This window comes from Talpa occidentalis, unplaced genomic scaffold (assembly GCF_014898055.3).
Source record: "Talpa occidentalis isolate TD23 unplaced genomic scaffold, MPIMG_talOcc4v2.1 talOcc4.2, whole genome shotgun sequence".
Classification (NCBI taxonomy): domain Eukaryota; kingdom Metazoa; phylum Chordata; class Mammalia; order Eulipotyphla; family Talpidae; genus Talpa; species Talpa occidentalis.
The window spans coordinates 143,350,518-143,370,440 of NW_023602073.1; the positions used below are offsets into that span (position 1 = coordinate 143,350,518).

Below are 19,923 nucleotides of genomic sequence, written 5' to 3' on the forward strand. Positions count from 1 at the left end.
CTTGCAGCTGTGCACCTGCAAGCAGCAGGCTGGTTTCTGAGCTTGGGTAGCACTGACATCCCAAAGTCACGGGGCTCACAGTCACTTGTTTCAGACTGCCCAAATATTTTTTCTTACTCAGCTGATGATTTCTACCTGAACCTTTTTGTCTTCCTTGCAGGGAAGTATGGCCACAGCAGCCTTGCCGGAGAGTGGGTCTTCCCTTGCCCTGCGAGCCCTGGGTTGGGGCTCACTGTATGCCTGGTGTGGGGTTGGTGTGATCAGCTTTGCCATCTGGAAGGCTCTGGGAGTTCACAGTGTAAGTAAATTCAGTCCTGCAATTGATGTCTAGAATGTTCTACTTTTTGTAATCTAAATCTTCCTGCTTTTCAAATTAGCATATTTTATTTTCACCATCAGAAAGTGATGACAGAGAATGTGACTGGATTTATACTAATAACTAGGCTGCTTGTCATTACTGGTAAATCATATAATTTAAATAGGTGAAGGTGGTGAAACCTCAAATATAATTAACCACTAATTGATAGCAAATATTCATTCTCTATAAATTGGCTCTATAGCTGCCTGTTCAATAAAATTATTTAATTAGGAACAACTTTCTCTGCAGTTTAACATGAATGTATATATATATATATATATATATATATATAAACATCCTTGTAAAATACTTAAAGCATTTTGAAATTATTATTTAAATGATTAATGTGTTTATACATTATTGGGAAAAATCCTAAAAGCGTGTGTGTGTCCCTGAGCTACAAAGCAATACATTTGGAATGATTAGCTTTTATTTAAAAAAACTACTGTAGGAAGCTCTATGGGTCAGGCTTTTCCTATAGAGTTGGTGGTGGTTTAGATAAGGTGGCAGCAGTGGAGTTGATGAAAAGAGGTTCTGAACATATTTTTTAAGGTGGAGTCGACAAGGATTTGTCAGGGATTGGATGTGAAGGGTAAGAGAAAATGTCAGGAATCTCCAAGGCTTTGGCCTGAGTGACTGGAAAATGGTTGGAGGGGGTCCGTTAGGGACTGGAGAAGTCTCATATACAGTTGCAAAGTCAAGAAAATGGAGGGAGATGCAGAGCTGTGGAATTCAGGGGAGGCCTGTGAGGTGAGGATGTAAATTTGAGGCTCCTCACCAGTCTGTGGATCAGATTTAAAGCCAAGAGGCCAGGGTAGCTCACCAAGGCAGTGACTAGAGAGAGAAAAGGGAAGAGGTCCAAGTAGAGAGTGCTCAGGCACTGCCAAGGGTTAGAGGTTAGAGGAGAAAATAGCCAAGATTTCCCTACAAAGAGGCAGGGAGAAGCCAGAGAATGGTGACTTGGATGCCGGGTGAAAAAAAATGTGTCAAGGAGGTGTGCGCTGGTGATGGTCACATGAGATGAGAACTGACAGATGGCTGAGTCGCACCATGGTGGCCCTCAGTGGGGAAGGGCTGGTGGAGGGGACCCTACAGGAGTGCGGCAGTGAGCGTGGGGCGGTGTACACAGCCAAGTCTTGAGTTTTTCTGTAAACTGAAAAGACGTGGGGTCATGGCTGTAAGGGGGAGTGGGGTCAAGAGGATTTTTTAAGTAGGGAGAGCTAGCAGCTCGCGTGTATGCTTACGGGAGTGATAGGGGGCGCTGGTCTGCTACTGCGTTTCATTCATCACTAAAGAGAGGCACATGTACCTTCCACTCAGTCTACTGACAGACAAGCATGATGCTCTTCTCGTCAGACTCACCTTTATTTTAGAAACAACTGCTGGCTGATCGTTATTTATGATGACATTATTACTTGGAAATGTTAGGAAATCTTTGATTTTTTTTTTTGATGATTTTTATTGTTAACCTCAATTTTACTTTGACATATATAAAATCTCTTCTTCTATTTTAGGCACTGAACCAAACATTTTAGACAACAGATTGTTTAATCTTCACAATAACTGGAGGCAGGTATTAATAGCCTCTTTTTTTTTTTTTTTTAATGAGGAAATTTGGACTAAGGTTAAGTCACTTGCCCCAAGATCACAGTTTGTAATTGGTAAAGTCAAGATTTCAACCCAAGTCTGATTATCTTCAGAGTCTAGATTTTTTTCCAACTTTTCCTCCTGTAGCTAAGATGGGAAATGAAGGAGTAAGTGGAAGAGGCTAGGGTGAGTGAGAGAAGGTGGTAGATTTGGTTTTGACTGTGATGTGATCCCATAGATTTGACCTTTCTTTCTGGGTATCGCAGGTGGGCCTCATCTCCCCACTCCATGATTGTTGTGTCTGGTACAGGGCCAGCCATTCTTTCTCTCTTTAATGTACGGTGGTGGAGAGTGATGGGTACTTTGGTGGTGGGCATGGAGCAGTAACATACACCTGAAGAGGCGCAAGCCTCTTCTCTGTACTCCTAAGTTGTATGTAGTGTTGTAAACCAATATCTCAATTAAAAAAAATACAATTAAGGGCCTCCCCGGTGGCGCAGCGGTTGAGCGTTGGGTTGCGAAGCTGCCCGCGGCCTCTGCGGCGCCGGTTCGATCCCCGGCTGCTCCCCTGCCACCAGAGGAGGGTCCCACATGGCGCACAGACCTCTCCTGCCGCCCGCTGCTCCCCTCAGCAGTGTACTTTGGTCCTTCTGCCTGCTCTGCTCCCCGCTCTGGCTCTGGTGAATTCTCTCACCCTCCCGTGCTTCTGACTGTACCCAGTGCATGTATAAACAAAACAAACAAACAAACAAATAAATAAAAACATGCCTCTATTAAAAAAAATACAATTAAAAATAAATTAGTTAAAATACAAATGGGGGATGTGGGAGTAATAGCCATTCTTCTCGCCTACAGGAGAAACCTTTTAACCTGTCATCTGCAACAGAAAAGTTATTAGGGAATAATGTAAGTGCAGAACAAGGCTCATGCCTATGTATGATATAAGTTATTTGAAAGCAAGTAAAAGAAACTGGGAGAAAATATGTCTGGCAGAAATATGTGAATGAATTATGGGTATCTGAGTCAATTTTTTACTTAAATATGTATTCCTTCAACAACATTACTATCGCTAGATTTTACTTTTATTAATTTGTGCTATTTCTAGGAGTTCACAAAACTTCCTTAGCTACATATGAAGTCTACTCGGGGTGGCATGAAATACTTCATAATAAAGCTACTAAGCTTTCAGTTTCTATAAAAATGATGATCTGTAGCACATTACATTGACTGCATGGTACTAACAGGTGATGTTTCCAGAGGTTAGCAGTTAGTCACAGCTGAGTGGTGAAGTTTTCAGGTATTTGAAAGTATGAATACTCTGTGATGTGGAATGGGCATAATGAAATAAACCAAATTGTCATAGAACAACAAAATTAGATTCATTTAAATGAAATGATATCCTTGAGCATTTGGGGTTTTTTGGACCATTTCTAGAACACGGTTTCTTGAATGTGAACTTCTCATTTTATGCCACCCTGCAGAAGATTATTGCCTACATAGAACATCTGGGGGAGAAAAAGCTATTTTTCTAATTGGCACTGTTGAATATAAGGAATCTTAGAATCTTTTTATATTTCATCTTCATTTATTTAACTAAAAAGAGAATGCAAAATACACCCTCTCCCTCCCTACTGCTCATTAGGCATATCAGTTTGATGTCCACATTTGAGACGTCTCGCAGAGAAATGGCCCTCTCTCACATTTTCAGGGGCACATCTTTTCGAAAGCAGCCGTACTTCTTTCTGTATTCATTCAGAAGGCATTCGTGGGCCTACCCAAGCAGGACTCTATTGCCATGGAAAGGCTTAGGTTCAAAGCCTTATGTGTCGACCTTTTCAGCAAATTCATGTTATATGACTCTGCCCCGAGGCTTGTGGAAAGCAATGTGGTGTATTTTTAGCTCTGCATTTAGAGATCTGCAGCTCAGAGAGATTTGATGATAACTGAAGTTGTCCTGAGTCCAGTAATTAACTCGTATTACACTTTACTGCCTTTTCTTGGGAAATGTCATCTTTATCATTAGGGAAACATCAGAAAATGTTAAGTAGAAATATCCCAGGACTGTGCACTCAGTGAATAATTGAGATAGCCATTCTAATAAATACAGGGAAATCAAAATTAATTCCAGTGTCAAATTGTTGGGAACTACTTTGTATTGTATGAAATCTCCCATAAACCCAGTTCACAAACATAGGCGCCATCTAGCGGCTGAGCTGGAGCACTTGGCTTCCCTCCTTTAATTCACAGCTACATCTGCTGGCCTCAAAGGGAACTTGAGGCTAATGCTTACAGCCAAACTCTTTTTAGAAGTAGTTGGGATTACTCTTGGCTCAGTCATAATTATTATGGAATTTCGTTTCACATAGACTATTATAATACATCTAATATAAATATAAAATTGTATTTTATTTAGTGCCAAATCATTTAATTAGCATCTGAAAAGAAGAAATAGAGTGGAAGCTTCTTGTCAATGGACTGAAGCCAATGGAATCTACCCGCTTCTGCCCTCAGCCAGAATTTGGGATGGCACCCTCACCTTTCTATAGAACTCAGTGCCCCATGTTCCACCCTGCTGATCTGCCTGTGGGCCAGCAGACACGGCCTGATCGCTCAGTGTGGCTTCATCCGTTACTCTGAATCATGGTATTTTGTCATCTGACTGTGACTGAGGCAGCATTCATTTCATTACTATAACTTAATTGTGAAGCATGGACCTTGACTAGGTTTGTGGGCCCCTAATGCAGCTGTGCAAAGGGTCGTGTTCAGGGCAGGTAAGTGCCCGCGGTGGCAGTGTGGACAGAGGAAGCGGAAATGGTGCCTCTCAGCTGCCCATAGGGATCTCCAGGATAACCACCGCTAGTTCCCTAGTCATTGCTGACATGATACTGATGAGCAATGACTGGTTCACTTTTTTGTCTTTCATTATTTATAGTATATAAACTCTGTAAATACAGGCACATAGGTATAGGTATGGAAAGATTTCTAAGAGGTTGAGCATATTTATGGTTATCTTGTCCTTTTTTTCTCCCCTTAGAAGTAAAAATATTAGGTGTATAAATGTTTCCTGATTAGTATAGACGCTTTGCACCTTCCCATGCCTGTGGGTCTCTGCGCTATGTTTGTCTGAGGTGAGGGCACCATCTCCGAGCACCGGACGGGAGCGCCCATGGCGAGTGTTGCCCATGGCTTGTGTGTAAACGTGTTCATGAACCCGGTGTGGTCAGAATTTACAGACAATTTACAGCCGTTGCCCTCAACAGCAGCTAAAACCCAAGAGTAGTGAAAACATTCTCAGCTCCTGTGAAATACTTTAAGTTGCCCAGGGAGTCAGAAATCAACTTATAAATGGAGGTTTTTCATTGGTTTAGTTTCTTTTTTTTTTTTTTTGGCCCTTTTACTCTGGGATGTGAGGTGTTGCTTATATTTACATAGATTGACATTTGTTTTCAAAGAAAAATGTGTGTAACCTGTCTTTAACAAAGATGTCTCTGGTTCTGTTTTTATGTAAAAATATTGTTAAAACTTAGAAAAGTACAAAAAGAAATAAAAGTCACCAGAAATCCCTGGATCTGTAGTCACTGCCATAGAGAGCCCAGCAGGCCTGAGTTCACATAAAACTGCCTGACTCTGCTCCTCTGGCGCCTTTTGCCGAAGGGTCTTGAATGTCGCTGCACGTGGGTCTGGTGCATCCCCACTGCTCTGAGGAGGCCGCTGGTGTCATTTACTTGATCTGCCTCCTCCCAATGGCACTCGGACCGCCACTTTCCACCGTCAAGCACCATACGGAGTGCGTGCTCTGCAGGCACACGTCTTTTTGTAATTTTATTGGTCAAGAAATTTGTTCTAAAGACAGAAGATGTTATTATTGCATCAAAGGGCACCTTAAAAATGTTCTTGGTATCGGTTGCTGAACAGCCCTCCAGGAAAGGTCATACAGTTTAGGAGATACAGTGCCCAGCACGCTCGCCGCTGGGGACTTCTGGTGCCCTGACCCTCTGCCAGCCTGGAAGGCAGAGAACAGGCTGCCTCCCCTGTCGCTGTGTCCCTGCTGCAGCCAAGGCCTTTGTGGAAATAGCTTATAGTTGGGGTCATGGCGTGTCACCCGCTGATACGGGTTGCTGCTTTCTCAAACGTCCAGGCTTCTTTTTCTTCAAAACAAAACTAGAACATTTTAGAGATTTGTTTTTTTTTAATTGCCATTGGACATTCCTATTCTAGGAAAGATCCTTTATGAGAAGTAATGTCCCACTCTAGGACCATGTGGGATGTGCTCTGATAACATTTATTTTCTCAGGCTCTTTCTTGTAGCTGCTGCTAGGCCTATATTTTAATGTTAATATTTAGGCTCACTTCTTAATTACCTTGTGACCAGCTTGAGGGCTTTTGCTAGTTATAGTCAAATCTTCACTTTTTGTCAGTGTCAGCTTTGCTGACGTCCGGCAGGCCTTGTGTTAAGTGCGGCTATTCCCGCCCTGGTTTACCTCCTTGGCCCAGATGAAGCCGTGTTAGAGAGCGAAGGCTGCACCCCACGTGTAAAATGAAACCATGGAACAGCTTGGAAGTGTTTAACTTGTTAGTTATCTAAAAAGGAAATAGACTTCATGCTGTATTCTTTTCACTGGTGTAGATCAAAGATAAAAACAAATCTTGAGTGTCCTGGCAAATTGTTGAATGGTAGCCACTTCTGAGCTATCTGCAGGGGATGTCTGTGGAGCGGCTGAAACGTATTCCTTCTATGTCCTGGGCTAATCTAATTTCGGTGCTTCCAAAGATCTCTACCCGCTTCTGCCCTCAGGATGCAAGCTTCAATTTCTCGCTCCTGCATGGCAGTGGGCCCAGCCTGGCCCCCCTTTCCTGAAAGTACCACTAGAACGCCCAGGCCCAGAGTCGATGATCTGGCTGGGATAATTCCATCTGTCAAGCTCATGTGCCTTCAAAGGCCTATGCATTGAGGAATATTTTCCTAGAATCATTTTTAAATTAATTGGAAGTGGCACTGTGCATCAGAGATGCTCAGGTCTGAGGTGGCAAGAACGTCTCTGTCACTCTTCTGCCCATCGCACCAAGGCTTCTGGGTGGTGAGAGGCACCCATGTAGATGTGGAGGAGCAGCGTGGTGACAGAGATGCAAATCACAGGGTCTTGCCCAGTTTAGAAGGAAAGATAATGACCAGTGTACTTTTTTTTAAAGGGAGGGGGTGTCAGCTGTTCTGGCAGATTGCCAGGACACCTCTTTAAAATCCCACCAGTTTCCTTTTAGAAGTAAAATAAAGCCCCATGCGTTTTATAAAGTGGGACTGTGCAACAATTACTAGGAAAGCTCAGCGCTGCCAGAAAAGCCTTCATGTTCCCAGGTCTGACACAAATCAGCCTTCATCACCTCAGAAGGGCTCCCAGCCTCGCTGCGCTGGAGGAGCCCCAGTCCTGCTTTCACAGGGGGGTTCTTTGGCTTTGTTCTTATTTCTTAAACAGAGCATAGAAAATTGGGCTCAGATGAGCCGATCTCTCTAAATAAGCATGTGGGAGATGAGCTGAGAGTAAGCTTTCTCCTTCAGCTTTGTTTCAGAAGGTACCATGAAAGCTAAAACTCTGCAAGCATACACATGTTGATATATTTAGATATTTTTCATTTACCAGTATATCCAAAAATAAAGTGAGCTCTTAAACTGGATTTTCCTGACTGAAATGTTTCTAACAGTTCTAAGAAGAAATCTTTTTTTGAAAATGTGTGATGTATCTTCCCACAATGTAAATTGTGCTGAACATAATCTCACTTTTTCTTGATGACTGAGATCTATCAGTTATTGTTTGCTTCGTGTGCTAACAGATTCTGGGCTTGTAGAGTTCTTTATTCTTTTTGCAATTTTTTTTTTTTTAAAGATTTATTTATTTACACAAGCACTGGGTACAGTCAGAAGCGCGGGAGGGTGAGAGAATTCACCAGAGCCAGAGGGGAGAGCAGAGCAGGCAGACTGATGAAGCATACTGCTGAGGGAAGCAGCGGGCAGCAGGAGAGTTCTGCGCACCATGTGGGACCCTCGCCCGGTGGCCGGGGATTGAACCGGCGCTGCAAAGGCTGCGGGCAGCTTCGCAGCCCAGCGCTCAACCGCTGCGCCACCGGGAAGGCCCTCTTTTTGCAGTTTTTCTCGATTCTAATTTGGCTCTTTTCCTTTCCCACTCTCCCATCCTTCCCAAGTGCTGTGGCTTCATTTCCCACATAGTTCTGCTCCTTCCTCTGCCCTTAGTCTTGCATTTTCCCCTTCACAGAAGCCATCCACCTGGGTGGCTTCACCCACCTGCAGGCCACTGCCAGGTATGCATCTCCAGCCCACCCCAGCTGCTGGCTCACCTGGTGGTTGGCACAGATGTCTGGCACCTCAGCATCCTGTTCTTACCTGCACCATCGTTCACCCCCGCCTCACCCCCTGCACTCACAGTGAGCAGCGCCCACAAAGCTGCCTAAGAGAAAAGCAGCTTCTTTTCATCACCACACTCTCCTTCACTGTGTGTCTAAACAACCTCCAAATCTCGCTACTCTCTGACCCCCCACAGCTCTTACGGTTGGGAGCACCGGCCTGCCCCAAGATGAATCTGCCCTCCCTGCCTCGCCCACTCCTCCTTCCACCGTCCCACTCCTGCCCACTCCTGCTTCTCCCCGTCCTGCTGCAAATACGCACTCACCCACCTTCGTGTCATCATGGGTGACATGCTGCTACCAGAGGCACCCTCCTCGCCCCCATCTGTGCATTCACTCCCACCCCTGGTGTCTGCCAAGGACCTGGTGCCCTGATTGTTGTGGCCTTTGCTGACACCGGTCTCCTGTGCTGCCCGCTATAGAGACCTCGCCTTTAACGCCCCTACACATTCTCCGCAGCCCCCCTCCCCAGCTACCAGCCCATCTGCTTCCCTTCATGGAAAGCTTTCCGCAAAGTGTTGCCCACACATACTGTCCTTCTAGCTCACTGACTCGCCTCAGTCCAGCTTCAGAATTTCCCAGCATCCCCTGAAACTGCTGGTGTCAAGGTCCCAGTGCCCTCGTTGCTGTCAGGCCAGGACGCAGCGCTGTTCTTCTGTTACCTGACACAGCTGCCTCCACCCCCCCCGCCCCCCCCCCCCCCCCGCCCTGCTCCCCACCCCAGCAGCACTGCCTTCAGCATCTGAGTCACCTGCTCCCTGACTGGCCATTTGGACCATTTCCTTTGCTGACTCCTCCCCTGCAGGCCTGTCAGGATTGGGGCTTCCAGTGCTTCCTGTGCCCCTCTCCTGTTCTCGTCTGTCCTCCATCCCTCATGCTGTCATCCAGCCGGTGGCATTTCTAAAAGGCCTTTACAGTTGGATGATGGCTGAACACAGCTGCAGCCTGGCCTGGAGTCGCCCCACAGCTATGGGGTGCATCTGTGTGTGCCAGGCACATTCTAACTGGAACTCGGGTTCCTCCCGCCTTCTCTTCCATTTCAGTGAATGCCCTTGCATCCCCCAGTTGTTGGGCTGACTGTCACCTTTCCCTTCATTTCCCTCCGTTCCCTTTGTCAAATTGTTATAGGACAGGGAGAGGGGCAGCCCAAACCCCGCAAACCTGCCTATTCTAAACGGGTTCTGCCATCCGCCGCATCAACACAAAACATAGGAGACTTTAATGGGAAGGAACTTTAATAAAACTAGGAAACAATACAGGTAAGGCAAAGAGTCTAGTTTCTAAATGAAGCACCCAAAGTTACCCGTCCCCTCGTGGGTAAAAGTCCATCCAAATGGGATTGGCGCAGAGCAAGGCCCCAAAGCCTGCCACAAGTCTAAAGCATCTTCCAGTGGGGACCCACAGAAAAGGGTCAGAAACTACCAGACAAGCCCGGAAGGAAAAGAGCAAAATCAACATCAAAATAAAAGCTGCCATGGTCACCTCCCCACGGGTCTCACCCACATCTGTGTCACCCCGTCCACGACCAAAAGACAAGCGCAGTTTCTTCACGTGTCTCTAGGCTCCATGTGCCTCCTCCAGGTCTCCTGGCTCCATCCTGCTTCCTTCCTTCCTCAGTCTCTTCTTCTGCTTCTCCTCTTCCTGCTCAGCTCCACCCTCCCTTGGGTGGGGCAGGGAACCTCCCCCTTTCCTGGGACCACCCTGTTACAAAATCCCAGCTTCTTCACCCCGCCCCAGCTCCCTGCATGGCAGGCCTCGCCTACTGAAGTTGTTTCCCGTCTGGTTTCCCAGCTTCTCCTTTACTTCTGGAATGTTTTCTCCACACGGCAGCTGGAGGTATTTTTTAAAATGTAAGTCAGATTATATCATTCCTTCATTTAAAACTTTCAGTGGCTCTGGGTGGAGACATTTGACAGGATGTACCCCACCTGCCTCTCTGACCCCATTTTGAACCCCCACTGGGGCCCTGCCAGACTTCTTGTTCCCCTTTGCCTGCTTCGGGCCTCTCTGCTGCTGGGTCCCCAGGCTGCCAGTGCTCATGCTGTTGCCAGCCGGTTTTCTCCCACATTTCTTTCACCTCCTCAGAGAAGCCCAGGCCATTCTGCCTAAAATAAAGTGGCCTCTTCACTCCCACCACTCCCTTCCTCTGACACAGCATCCTGTTTTCCTTTCCCAGCAGCGCTGGTGCTTCTGCACATTCTGCAAAGTGAAATTACATTGGCCACATTCTTGTTTTGTCTGTCATCACCAAAAGGATGTAAATTCTGAGTAGAGGCCTCCTTTATCGTTCATTGTCGCCTTTGCACCTGTAACAGTGCCTAACAGAGGAGGTAAGGAGTTAACTCAATCTGTTGGATAAAAGCTAATCTCACAGCTCCTGCCATTTCAATGGCTTCCTCTTCCCTTGAGAATAAAGTCCAAGTTTCTTGAAATGGTTTCTGAGTCCCTGTGTGGTCTGACTACCCCTGTGTGGTCTGACCACTTCCCCACCCCCGCTTATTCTTTAATTCATTGGTCCCCACCCTTCCCCCAGAAGGATATTTGGGGTGTCTGGATACTTTGTTATCCTAACTGCAGGGGGCCTAATGGCTTCTAGTGGACAAATGCCAGGGCTGCTGCTGAACTACAGTGGTCCGGGCAACGCCCCTCCCCCAGGAAATGGTCTGGGCTGGAATGTCAGTAGTGGTGAGGCTGAGACTTGTGATTCTCCAAGCCTTTGTCCCACTCTGAGTCGTAGCCATGCTGAAAGGACACTTTCTTCCCAGCCTACCCACCTTGGATCTACTAATCCCCACCCTGAAAGATCCTTCCGCTTCCTGCTGTCCCCAGCTGCTGGCTCTGTGCCCTGCCTACACAGAGTTTTAGGCAAATTGATGCTTAGCCTTTTCCAGCATGGAGGTAATCCATTTTGGCAGTTGTGAATTTATAAAGGTAAATTTCTACCTCAAATTAAATGCTGTTAAATGTAATGTCTGTACAAACATTTCTTCATATCTTTTTAGATGACCAAAGCATTGTTAACTGAAGATTATGTGTTATTTTTGTCACTTAAGTACAGAGAATAAACAGCATGAATTACTAAAACAGCACCCTTGAAGTCAGAGCCTGTGACCATAGTTAAACTTTCTCAGTTCTTACATATGATTAGAGATGTCTAAACACAAATTAATAAATTCTAATTGCTTTGTCCTTCACAGCTTGTGCCACATTTAAATATTTCCCTTTTTCCCCTTTATAATGACTAAGACAAGTATCTTCTCTTTCACATTGCATGTAAATTCTATGTAAAATGATACTTTACAGAATGAAAATGAGATTTCAGCAGCTTAATAGAAGGGTGTGCCAATTACTTTTACAATATTTGAATATGATAAACATGAGTTGATGCCAAATGTGAGTTGCTTTTTTTTTATTTATTTTATTTATTTATTTATTTTTTTTTTAAAATAGAGGCATGTTTTATTTATTTATTTGTTTGTTTGTTTGTTTTGTTTATACATGCACTGGGTACAGTCAGAAGCGCGGGAGGGTGTGAGAATTCACCAGAGCCAGAGCGGGGAGCAGAGCAGGCAGAAGGACCGAAGTACACTGCTGAGGGGAGCAGCGGGCGGCAGGAGAGGTCTGCGCGCCATGTGGGACCCTCCTCTGGTGGCCGGGGAGCAGCCGGGGATTGAACTGGCGCCGCAGAGGCCGCGGGCAGCTTCGCAACCCAGCGCTCAACCACTGCACCACCGGGGAGGCCCTGAGTTGCTTTTTTGATTGACATTCTGCCTATGTGCTCAGGAGATAAACTCTGTGGCCCTGCTTTTGTCCTCCCCCAAGCTCCCCAGTATTGCTGACAAAGATAAGCATTTTGAGGTGCTGGAATTTGTAAAGACCCTCACATAAAGATTGCAAAATTATATAGATTTTAATAGTTATGGGCAATAAAATCACAACTCATTAGTTTGTTTTAAAACTAAAATTTGCATTTTAGGATTTTCATGTGACAAAGATTTCTTAAAATATTTGTGCCTATAACTATTCTTTTTGCATGCTGGTGAGTTTGTAGTCTATTTCAGAGCAACTTAAAATATATATTAACACTGCTTTTTTTCTGGCAAATGAAGGGTTTCATGCACTAATTATTTTTTAAAGTTTTCCAAAGAACAAGACATTTTAACTTTAAAGGATAGAAATATTCTCTGCCATTGCATATTTCTTTTACTGTGTTTCTAGCACTTTAGAATTTTTTTTTGTATGTTCTATCTTGCGAAAGATAGGTATTGGTTTTAAAAATAGTTAAATCTTTTTGTTTATCCATACCTTTAGCTTTATCTGAAATTTATTCAACCTACCTAAGAAACCCCCAAATGGGCACCTGCACATTTCACTTAACCCCTTTTCAGAACTCCAACACCCAGGTGGATTTTCCAGTCCTGCCTTTATTTCACTCTTTGGTGAAATAAGTAAGCCACTAGTCCTGCTTAACTCAGTTCTACAGCTATTTACTTATTCTTTTCTACCACAAACATTTACTGAATCCCTACTCATGCACCAACAAGCTCTGTTCTAGAGGACAGGACTAAATAAAAGGTAATTCCTTTGGGAATCACAAGTTCATAAGTATTTATGAATACTTATGTAATAATAAATGTAATACTTAGGTGTAATAAATCCTGTAGTGGAGAGAGAAACAAAGAATATTGGTGGCATAAGATTTTAAAATGTCAGTTCTGCTTCCGGGTTATAGAAGATTTAGGAGAAGATGAATATTTGAATTGGACTCATATATAGAGAAGGGAGAGGTGGTGGGGAGAGCCCAGGTGGAAGGTCTAAATTATTTAGTTGTAACCCTTTTTGGTCCAGAGACTTGCTGGTCATCTTTATTCCCTGTTTCCTCTTAAGTACTGTGATGAAGTATCATGGCAGAATCCTGCCATCAGCAATAATATTATGCTGCATTTTTAATAGATAACAGAGGTTTTCCATTCAAAAAGAATGAGTCACCTAAGGTAGAAAGTAGTTAGGGGGCTATCCAGTTCTATTTGACTTTCCACATCCCTGAGCGGACCTAAATCTGTTCCAGAGGTCATGTACATCTCTTCACCTTTCTTTCCTTTGTATCTTGAGACTTACTGTAAATAAAAAGCTGCTTTGTGTGAGTTATTTTTATTTTGGAGAGTGTTCTTTTTTCCCTCAAAATTGATTTAGTTGTGGCTAAGGGGAAAAACCTGAAGAGGCAGCTATCATAGAGATTGTATTTCTGAAGAGGTTCAAACTCTAGAAAGAAAATTACTATAGCAAGAAGCCATCTAGCTAAGAGTCTTTATGTCCTTGAATGTCATCCTGAAGAACACTTATCTTCGAAAATGACTTGACTGGTCAGAGGACTCATTATAGGAACAGGCATCAGGTGGGAACTTACATCAGGTCAGCCATTTCAAGTTATGACTGGGACGGAAGAAATGATAGCAATCAAAGATGGATCTTTTTAAAGGATCCCTCTGAAATGTTGACCACCATCAAATAGATGATCTTTTTTTTAATTTCTAGTTTTTCATTTGACAAATCTGGCCCTGGTGTGGAGCGATGTCGTGCATATGGTCCCTTTACCATTTTGTGTCATGGACTTGTGGCTCTGGGCCATCTAAACAGGTGTCTCGTCCTTGCTAGCAAGCCTGCGTGTCACACTGACATGGGATTGCAGGAGCTCCGCTAATTGCCATGCTTTTCCCACTCATCAACTCCTTTCATTATAGTTCCTTTCTGGTACTGCATTTCAGTGGCAGAAAGAATAAGAACAACTTTCAAGTCCTGAATGTAAAATAATTCATTTTAACAAAAATCGGCATTCTGAAATTGAAATCTTTTTTTGCTGATTGAGGGGGCTGCATGTACTGAGCCCCATTAGGGGAGAGCATTTTGTTCTCCTAGAACATGAGGAGGGCTGTGTGCAATCCTTATATAGTTAGACTTAAAGTGGGGACAGAGTGCCACATTTTTACTTGGACTTTTGTAGTAATTGTCGTTACTGGCTATATGTTTCTTAAGATGTAAGTTGACATCGCCTCCAAAATTTGAAGCTCCTAAGTCTGACCAGAAAAATGCAGTGCACTGTCGATGCTGTGCCGTCCTAGCTAGTATTTTATATTCCTGCTTTAATCAACAATCTAACGTGTGCGTTGGTTAATACGTGCCATCTTAGGGCGGTGTTAGCTGTAGCTCCATTTTAATAGACGGCTCTATCAGCCTTAGTTGGGGAGTCATTTTCAGCCAGGACTTGTCGCCAGCCTGCTTTGGCCTCTCTTCCAAGCACACAGCGCCACCCGCTGCCCCACGTCGTCCTGATGGCCCACTGGCGTGGGGCACAGCAGTGACTGACATACAGGCCATGGGGTTCTCTCCAAGTAGAAGTTTCTTTAGCTGGATCCAACAAAACAGGAGTCCCATTTCTGCCGCAACAGGGAAGTAGAGCTTAAGTCCATTGGGAGACAAAGCCAGAGCATCTCATTCTTCCTGCCATGGCTACCTTCAGGCCATGGTGCCTTACTTTCATTTATTTGTAATGGATGCATTTTTATTTGGCACACATATCTGTGGCAGCAGAAAGGGCCGCAAGGCAGGATCTCTGTGCTCGAGCAGATGGGGCGGGGGGGTGGGGGTTGTAAAGGAGGAATCCTGAAGCCCTCGGTGGCTTTTCAGGGTTTTATTCCGTGTAGCAGGTACATGGCAGGCAGGGGGCCGGGAGGCTGGCAGGCCTCCTAGCCCCCAGCGAGTCCTCACTCTCAGCACACTGGCATGTTCTCCTGGTCTCTGCTTCACTTTCGCTGTTCCTTGTTCTCCTTCTGATGCTCTTTTGCTCTTCCACGCCACCCTTATAAACCCAGTCTCAGCCCAGGTGTACCCACCTATGCAGGCCCACACCCCACTCCAGGTGCCCGCCCTCAGGCGTGCATTCAGGACCGCAGGGGTCCATCATCAGTCCTAATGGTAGGAGGGCAGAAAAACCTGACAGTTATTTCAGTTATTTACCCTACAATATCAAAATAGATGACTCGGGGCTCTGCACTGGCCTAGTGTGTACGTTAAAAACTGACGAGATTCATGTGTGTAAAACAGCGCCAGAAGTCCTGTGCCACTGTAGGGGAAGGAAGGACACAGTGCAGATTTTCTATAATCCAGCAGACTGGGTAAAGGAGGAGTCAGAATCCTGGAGCCCTCAGTGGCTTTTGCAGGCTTTTTATTGGGATTACCAGGTACACAGCAGGCAGGGGTGCTGGGGGGCCTGCAGGCTGGCAGTCCTCCCAGCCCCCAGCAACTCTCCAGTCTATCTGGGCTCTCCGGCCTTCTCTCGTGTTCTCTTTGCTCTCCTGTTTCTGTTCATTCTTGGCTTCTGTTGGCGTCCCTGTGGCGCCACCCTTATAAACTCAGTCTCTTAGCTCAGGTGTACCCACTCCAGGTGCCCGCCATCAGGCATGCACCCAGGACCACAGGGTTCCCTCATCTATCCTAAAGGCGGGAGGGCGGAAAAGCCTGATACTTTTTCCTTACCTACAGTCCACCCCCTCAGGGTTTTCTGCCATACAATCTACACAAGTCACATACATTTCTCTTGGCAATAGAACACTGCAGCCATGGCCCACAAAAACAAATCATATACATCACAATAGAACAACAAAATACATAAAATACAACGGAACACAAGTAATTCCAGGCAGAGCACCAACCTAGTGGCAAAAGACCATTATTGGCACCAGCAGATGAACCACCACATCTGCTGCCAAAGGCACTGCTCATACGAGGGAGGGGAACCACTCACGGCATCCTGTCACACACCAGGAGCTGTCAAGCTTCCTGGCCATCTCTGGCTGTAGTCTCAGCTACAAGCCACACACCGCATCCACCTCCAGGATGCATTCACTCTGGGATTGGCGATTCTATTCTACTGTTGGGGGTAATCGCCAACCCTCAGGGTTTCTGTCTGTGGTCGCTCCAACACTCAGCTTTCATAGCCACCAATGCGACTCGCAGACCCCTGCACTCAGGCCAACCCACTGCACAAGCACATGGGTCAGGGATCCAAACTCTACATCCAGCCTCTCTTGGTCCCCTCTTTGGCTTGGGCTTCAACCTAAGCCACATTCCCCACCCGTCCCCCAAGGATGGGTTCCTCAGCTCCTCACTCTCACTTAAGATTTTTTTTGGCTTCTACCTTGTCAGCACTGGTGAGCTCTTGAATCATGGTCCTCTTTCTTTCCGAAACGATTCTGCTGCCTCGGTGGTCTTGGGCTGGACCTGTTGAGTGTCTCCTGCAGGTGAGGTCTCGTCCCTCAGCTCCCAGACCCTGTCCATCTCCCGTGCCACCATGCGTCGTTAACAGGCAAGCACAGTCTGTTACTCCTTAGTCCCTCCAGGTCTTCGGAGGGCTCCATACCCATCTGCATGGATCATCTTGCCGACTTACGCCAATTGTAGGGGCAGGAGTGGACACGGTGCAGGTTTTCTATGATCCAGCAGACCAGACCGGGTAAAGGAGGAGAGAGTCCTGGAGCCCTCAGTGGCTTTTGCAGGCTTTTTTATTGGGATTTACCAGGTACACAGCAGGCAGGGGTGCTGGGGGGCCGGCAGGCTGGCAGGCCTCCCAGCCCCCAGCAGGTCTTCACTCTATCTGGGCTCTTCGGCCTTCTCTCGTGTTCTCTCTGCTTCTCTGCTCTCCTGCTTCCGTTGGTTCTCGGCTTCTGCTGGCGTCCAGTGACGCCGCCCTTATAAACTCAGTCTCTTAGCTCAGGTGTACCCACTCCAGGTGCCGCCATCAGGCATGCACTCAGGACCACAGGGTTCCCTCATCTATCCTAAAGGTGGGAGGGCGGAAAAGCCTGATATTTTTTCCTTACCCTACAGCCACAGACGCCCCTTTACTCCTTGGGGGAGCATAGGGCCGTAGTTGCTGCAGCACGTGCGCCGGGCCCGCCGCGCAGCCGCAGTAGCGGGAAGCGCCCTCCCGCCCGCGCAGCCGCACTCGGCCCGTGGGCGCCGGCCTCGGGCAACGGTTTCGCGCAGCCGCCGAAGCCGCCTCAGCGGGGCGGGTGCTGGCGCAGGCGCAGTAGCCAGCTGGGCGGCAACGGGCGGCCAACGGTCAACGGCCGTCCACGCGCCGACCGGCTGGGGGCGGCCGCTGTGCACGGCCGCTTCTCCGGAGCTGCCGCCGCGCCCTCCGGTCCCTTCAGCCCCGAGCGAGCCGCCATGAGCGGCTCCGTGCGAGCCCTGCGGGCCGGCGTCGTCCTCCGGCGGGGGCTGGCGGCCCGGGGCCCCCCGCCGGCCGGCCCCGCGCCCGCGTCGGCCCCGGGCACCGAGCGCTGCGGGCTGCTGCGGAGCCTCGCCCGCGAGGAGGGCGCCCCGCGCAGCAAGATCTCCATCGTGGGCGCCGGCTCGGTGGGCATGGCCTGCGCCGTGAGCATCCTGCTGCGCGGCCTGGGCGACGAGCTGGCGCTGGTGGACGTGAACGAGAGCAGGCTGGCGGGCGAGGCCATGGACCTGCAGCACGGCGCCTGCTTCGCCGGGATGCCCGCCGTCGTGGCCGGCAGGGACTACCGCGTCACCGCCGACTCCAGCCTCGTGGTCATCACGGCGGGCGCCCGCCAGGAGCCGGGGGAGACGCGCCTCGACCTGGCGCAGCGCAACGTGGCCATCTTCAAGGCGATGGTGCCCAGCATCGTCCAGCACAGCCCGCTGTGCAAGATCCTCGTCGTCTCCAACCCGGTGGACATCCTGTCCTACCTCGCCTGGAAGCTCAGCCACTTCCCCCCGGGCCACGTCGTGGGCAGCGGCTGCAACCTGGACACCGCGCGCTTCCGCTTCCTCATGGGGCAGCGGCTGGGCCTGCACCCCGAGAGCTGCCACGGCTGGATCCTGGGGGAGCACGGCGACTCGAGCGTGCCCGTGTGGAGCGGGGTGCACATCGCCGGGGTCCCCCTGCGGGACCTGAACGCGCTCGTGGGCACGGAGCAGGACCCCGAGCACTGGGGCCGCGTGCACAAGGAGGTGGTGGCCAGCGCCTACGACATCCTGAAGCGCAAGGGCTACACCTCGTGGGCCATCGGCCTGTCGGTGGCCGACCTGGCGGAGAGCATCCTGCGCAACCTGCGGCGCGTGCACCCGGTGTCCACGCGGGTCAAGGGCCTCTACGGCATCAACAAGGACGTGTTCCTCAGCGTGCCCTGCGTGCTGGGCCGGGCCGGCGTCTCCGACCTCGTCATGGTCAAGCTCGCGCCCGCCGAGGAGGACGCGCTGAAGAGGAGCGCGGACACGCTCTGGAAGATCCAGGAGTCGCTCAAGCTCTGAGCGCGCTTAGCGCTTGGAAGTCACTGGAGAGGAGGGTAGTTAGGGGATTGCACCTGTCGTTTTAAGTTCCAAAAGAAGTAAAGGGATAGAGGGACCCCAGTTTATTTAGCCCCCAGATGCTGAGTGAGATATATATATATATATTTTTTTTTACAATTCTTCAGTGACTGAGGACACTTTTGGGGGACCGTGGCCCTTGCCTGTGCCAGGTGGGGGTGTCAGCTGTCCGCTGGCTGCCCAGTGTTGGAGATGCTTACCCTTGGCACCAAGTACATCTTACTTCTTTCATCGTAGCTGACGTTTACTTGTGTTCGTTTATAAGCCGTTCTTTAGAAGGTAACTTCCTCTACAGTGTGAAAATAAACATATCAGCAGAAGTGCTTTCTGGGGCTGCCTTCATTCCCTTGTGACAACCTGTCAGCTGAGCCCCTTTAAAAAGACATGAAAGTGTGTGTGTGTGTGCGTGTGTGTGTCCGTGTCCATCCACCCTCGTGTCCGCTCATAGACGTGCCATGAAGCAGGATCAGTAGATTAACATGAAAATAATAGGGACCGCATTGGTAAGTTATAAAGTGTGCAATACATAAAAAATATAAAGCTTTTAAAAAGAGGCCTGATAGGTGGCAGTTACTGTTGTTTACTGGGCAGAGAAAGAACATCCCTCAATGCTGCAGCTACTGAAAAGAAAGCCTGGCTGAGTAAAATCATGTTAGAAATGCCTCAGGCCTGACCTGTTAGCACATTCCAACAAAAAGGGTGTTAGAAGTTGCTGTTACTGGACTGGCCAGCAGCAGAGTGGGCCTGGGCGTGGGCCCTAGGGCACCCCAGGTTCATCCCTTTTGCTTCACATTTCACAGCGTTTGCTTTTGAGTTGTGCCCTCTTTCCATCACCATAATTGGTCATTTAAATGAGTACCTCAGAGACTGCATCACAAAGTTACGCGTCCTAAATCAACTGACTTTACTACCGATTTTGCGCATTTGATAGAGCGCGGGTTTAGGAGAAAGTGAAGATGCTTGTCTGACCTTTACCGAAATGAATGTACGAATGAATCATTTAGAAAATGAGAAATTGAGATTTTAAAATTCACGTTTGCCTTCCTAATGCAACTGAATATTAGGTAATATGCTACATTCATAATATCTCAGGATGTGTGGGTGCCCACAGCCCAATCACCAGAATGTTACCCGCATCTACTCGGCTAAATTCAACTGGTTGAATTTTATCAAGTGGACAAAGG

The 19,923-nt window shown here is 47.7% G+C and overlaps 2 protein-coding genes across 6 annotated transcripts in view; both read left to right on the plus strand.

Annotated features, from left to right (window-relative positions):
* The window catches only part of TMEM242 (transmembrane protein 242), a 33,364-nt gene that overhangs the window by 4,776 nt on the left and 8,665 nt on the right, over positions 1-19,923 (plus strand). The window contains exons 3-5 of one of the 5 annotated variants that reach the window (XR_005126961.2): positions 161-298; positions 10,539-10,689; positions 11,873-11,933. Coding sequence is in view for 2 of the 5 variants with exons in the window: in XM_054697937.1 (XP_054553912.1) it covers positions 161-298; positions 10,539-10,631 (231 nt within the window). In the remaining 3 variants the exon portion in view is untranslated. Of the gene's footprint in view, positions 1-160; positions 299-10,538; positions 11,756-11,872; positions 11,934-19,923 lie in introns of those variants that run through there. The other 4 variants (XR_008552820.1, XR_005126960.1, XM_054697937.1 and 1 more) reach the window with 4 other exon arrangements.
* LOC119253157 (L-lactate dehydrogenase A-like 6A) lies at positions 10,945-19,092 on the plus strand. The gene is made up of 2 exons (XM_037520799.2): positions 10,945-11,034; positions 17,243-19,092. Exons 1-2 carry the CDS (start codon positions 10,945-10,947, stop codon positions 18,680-18,682), a joined length of 1,530 nt encoding a protein of 509 aa, XP_037376696.1. The 3' UTR covers positions 18,683-19,092.

What these genes read in the sequence shown, in the direction of transcription:
- LOC119253157 (XM_037520799.2), top strand. Translation starts at nt 10,945, where the DNA reads ATGGCTTCTAGTGGACAAATGCCAGGGCTGCTGCTGAACTACAGTGGT. An exon ending in GAAATGGTCTGGGCTGGAAT is followed by an intron (nt 11,035 to 17,242) that starts GTCAGTAGTGGT and finishes CTTACCCTACAG; the next exon opens with CCACAGACGCCCCTTTACTC.